Raw genomic sequence first — 3,811 nt, 5'->3', positions numbered from 1 at the left:
TCTAATGGATTCTCAAGTTTCAAAATCAATGTTCTAAAGCAGCGGTTCTTAATACTGTTCCTCGCATCGCCCTGCTCTCTCTCTCTCTCTCTCTCTCATTCAGCTCAGCTCCGACAATGAACTGTTCCAATTATACACTTATTTTCACATAGCTATGAGAAGCGCGTGCAGTTGTTGTACTGTATTAAAGCTTTAATCAGGATAAAACCGTATATTAAAAGCTAACATAAGCAGTAGCATTTACAAATAACAGCGTATCTAAAAGTATGAGACAACAACAAACAAAAAACATAGGCCTACCATTAAAAGCTGTGCTTGCACAGGTTCTGCATGATCCTCTTCAATAATATCCTCTGCTTCTCAATTGGGCTCAAACTGATAAGCGATATTAACGACGCGGTTGTTTACAATACAACCGGAGCACATGCCGCTGAGGTGAGGGACGGGATGTTTAGACTCGCACTAGAGGCGGTTTAGCCAATCACAACACACTGGGCTAGCTAACCAATCAGAGCCCATCGCCTATTTCTGAGGGCGGGGCTTCATAAAAACAGGAAAAGATCAGACCGTTTCTCAGAGAAGGGACAGAGCGGTGTGGCATAAAGGTCAATTATGTGAACTATAATGAGTTTTTAAAAAAACGAAGCATTAGCACTTGTTAGACTGCACCCCATAAATACAATCAAGCCTAGAAAAAAGCCAGTGAACCACCCCTTTAATACAGTCACACTGTATTAAATTACAATATGAGAGTGTGTAGAATGTTTTGCAACTTTATCTTATTCAGCACAATCATTTATACATCATCTGGTCCTCGCTGCTTTAAGCTGGTTTCCCAGCCAAGCCAAATGAGAGTTCAGATAGTTTTAGCTGGTTGGCCAGCTGGTCTCCCAGTCTAACCAGCTGAAATGCCCCAAACCCCTCTAAAACCAGTCAAAAAGGCTGACCAGTCTGAGAGACCACCTAAGACCAGCTTAGGCTGGCAGCAGTTTCTTTATTACAGCAGAGTAGGGCTGCACGATAAATCGCATGCGATATTTAACGCGCATCTTGTCAGTAAAGTCGGTTCTTTAATCAGCGGTAAATCTCCATCACCTGCGGGCTTTCACATGGAGCAGCATTAACTACACAGAGCCGTTGTTCACCGACAAGCTGCGCAAAACATGCGCAAAATATGATCGTGGTTTTGCGCAGCTTGTCAGTGAACAACAGCTCTGTGTAGTTAATGCTGCTCCATGTGAAAGCCCGCAGGTCTGAAATCAGAGATTTACCGCTGATTAAAGAACCGACTTTACTGACAAGATGCGCGTTAAATATCGCATGCGATTTATCGTGCAGCCCTACAGCAGAGTAAAGCAAAGTAAGTTAAAATTAAATCAGAATTGTCCCTACTTATTTTTTTAATACAAATTCTTTTCAACAAATCTTTAAAAAAGATTTTAAACAATAAAATCATTTTCAACACCTCCTCTGCAACCACTTCTGTTTTTTTTAATGGTTTTGTTTTTAAAAACATTTTTACTACCTATTACTGATCAATTTAATTAAGTCACACCACTTTTTGTCTATGAATTTCTTAAGAAATATGCCACATGGAGGTAAAATGGGATTTATTTATTTAAGTAAAACCTTTAATTTGATTGGCCAAGCGTCTTGCCAATGCCACGACTTTTTGAAGTGACTCGTTTTGCAGGTTACAAGTGAATCATTGACTCAACCGATTCGTACAAAACACTGTTCCGATCAGTAAAGAAACACAGGTAACTGCTGCGGTCGATCTCGTTTGGCTTCGTGTGTAATAATTGTCTTTGGAGTAAGAAAAATAGACAACTGTAACTGGAAATATGGTATGTAAAATGTAAGTTACCCAGTATTACCTTATTTTAAACGGTTTATTGAACTGTATGAAAGCAATATCACACTCGCAATAGCTATTTGGTCTGATCTGGAGATTGGTGGAGCGTACTGTATATTTGGAACAACAGCTCTCTTGCTCGTGGATATTGCTTAATTAGACAGTTTTATCTTTAAGTATACTGGACCAGAGATTTTATACTGGACCAGAGATTTTTTTTCAAAAGTGTTTCTGAAAAGTGAATTTCATGAGAACTTGAGTAGCATCTAAAAACTAAAGTCACGACCATCGCGCATTAAAATGGGAGGAGCGCGAGCTGTTCCTCCTAATCCGGTGTAATCAATTAACCCTTTTAAATTAACAGTTTAGTTTGGAGGGAGTTGGTTAGTTATCAGAAGAGTTATATCTGCTCATTCATGCTGAAAAACGATAAGAACACCTCAGGGCGAGCCTGTGCTATGGAGGGCTACTCGGGCCCATCACTTTCCGTAAGCACGCAGCCTTGCAATGATGTTATTGTGTTTCTACTTAATTACACAACAAGATAACTGAATCACTCCGGCTGTTTTGAGTCAAAGGGCCATCTTTAACCAAATTAGCACTTCTACCCCCTCAAATGCGTGTTATTGACATGAATCAGAGAGTCCTCCTCCTCGGAGCTATAATCAGCTGCAGAGCACAACCACATTCCACTGTTATTATCATTATGATTATGTCAACTAATGGCGAGTCTCAGGGAAATTCGATACAATTGAGGCCATAGGTCTTGGGCAGTACAGAAAATGAAATAAGATTAACGAAGCTGTAGAAGATCTGTGCAGAGTAACATAAAACTAGACTTGTACATTTTCTGAAGAAAATGAAAGCGCTGCTTGCCTGTGACTGTTGTGGGTGGTTTCTCATTTTCTTTAGTTTAAGTTAACATAATAACTAAACATAAACATAACTCAAACTAAATAAACAAAAACAACAAAATTACTAAAATTACAGTGAACACTGAAACTATAAAAATAAATCTAATTGTAAGTATTACCAAAAACTAGTATCATTGGTGGTTAAGGTGCTTTATCACATTACGGTTGCTAGGGTGTTTGAGTGGTTTTCTATGAGGTTGCCATATCAAGAGATCCTAACCTTAAGTATGTATCTATAATATTCTGGTTTCTATGGTTTGGATATCTCCTTTATTGTAAGAGTATGGGTTTTTCCCCCCTTCTGTTGTATCATCTTCCAGACAAAATAGAGGATCAACTTTGTATGTTTCTCCTTTGAAAAAAAAACTTGAATAACTGATATAATTATTGATGTATATAAGAACATAAAACTATAAAATTAATATGGCTGGCATATTATAAAATAATTTGAGTTTATAGAAAATCTCTGATTGTTGGCACAATCTGTGAGTTTGAGATATCTTCTGAAACCCTAGACAAGACATATGAGAGATTATTATTATTATTTTTTTTTCAGGGAAATTCTTTTTTGAGAAGTTAAGCAAAAGTCTCCAATTGCACTCCATTTAATCTCACTTCTGTATAGAAGAGATAGTAAGAGGTCTTGTAATATTCTTTACTACGGGGAGTGATGGACACTGTAGGGAATTACCAAATTGTTGAAGGCATATTCATTAGGCAGTTTTTGGCTGCAGAAGAGGCAATCCTTCTGGCAGTCACACCATGCTGGGTTACACAGTCCAAGCAACAGTAGCGTCCACAGTGGAGTCTTCATCACGCAGTGTGTTAACAGCTGAAGTGCAGTCTGTAGAGAGGATAGAGACAGAGATGATGGTGCAAGAGAGAAAATAGGTTACGATTCCTGGAAATAAATCTTACCACAACAGTATGTGTATACATTAGTTCAACCTACTGGAAAATTTCTGATTTGTCAAGTGCATAATTTGCCATCTTTGTGACTCAAATCTAATCAATTCAAAAATAACCAACTGAGAACTTAAAG

The 3,811-nt window shown here is 38.1% G+C and overlaps 1 protein-coding gene across 1 annotated transcript in view; it reads right to left on the bottom strand.

Annotated features, from left to right (window-relative positions):
- Positions 1–3,601, bottom strand: part of LOC107751803 (prepronociceptin-like) — a 4,653-nt gene extending 1,052 nt beyond the window's left edge. Inside the window, exon 1 of the mRNA XM_016567575.1 lies at positions 3,461–3,601. Within this exon, the coding sequence (XP_016423061.1) occupies positions 3,461–3,583 (123 nt within the window). The 5' untranslated portion in view covers positions 3,584–3,601. The remainder of the gene's footprint in view (positions 1–3,460) is intronic.
- Positions 3,602–3,811: the final 210 nt, after the last annotated feature.

This window comes from Sinocyclocheilus rhinocerous, unplaced genomic scaffold, assembly GCF_001515625.1.
Source record: "Sinocyclocheilus rhinocerous isolate Xijiao unplaced genomic scaffold, SAMN03320098_v1.1 scaffold993, whole genome shotgun sequence".
Classification (NCBI taxonomy): domain Eukaryota; kingdom Metazoa; phylum Chordata; class Actinopteri; order Cypriniformes; family Cyprinidae; genus Sinocyclocheilus; species Sinocyclocheilus rhinocerous.
The sequence above is the reverse complement of the archived record's forward strand: the minus strand, read 5'-3'. Positions and strand labels throughout refer to the sequence as shown.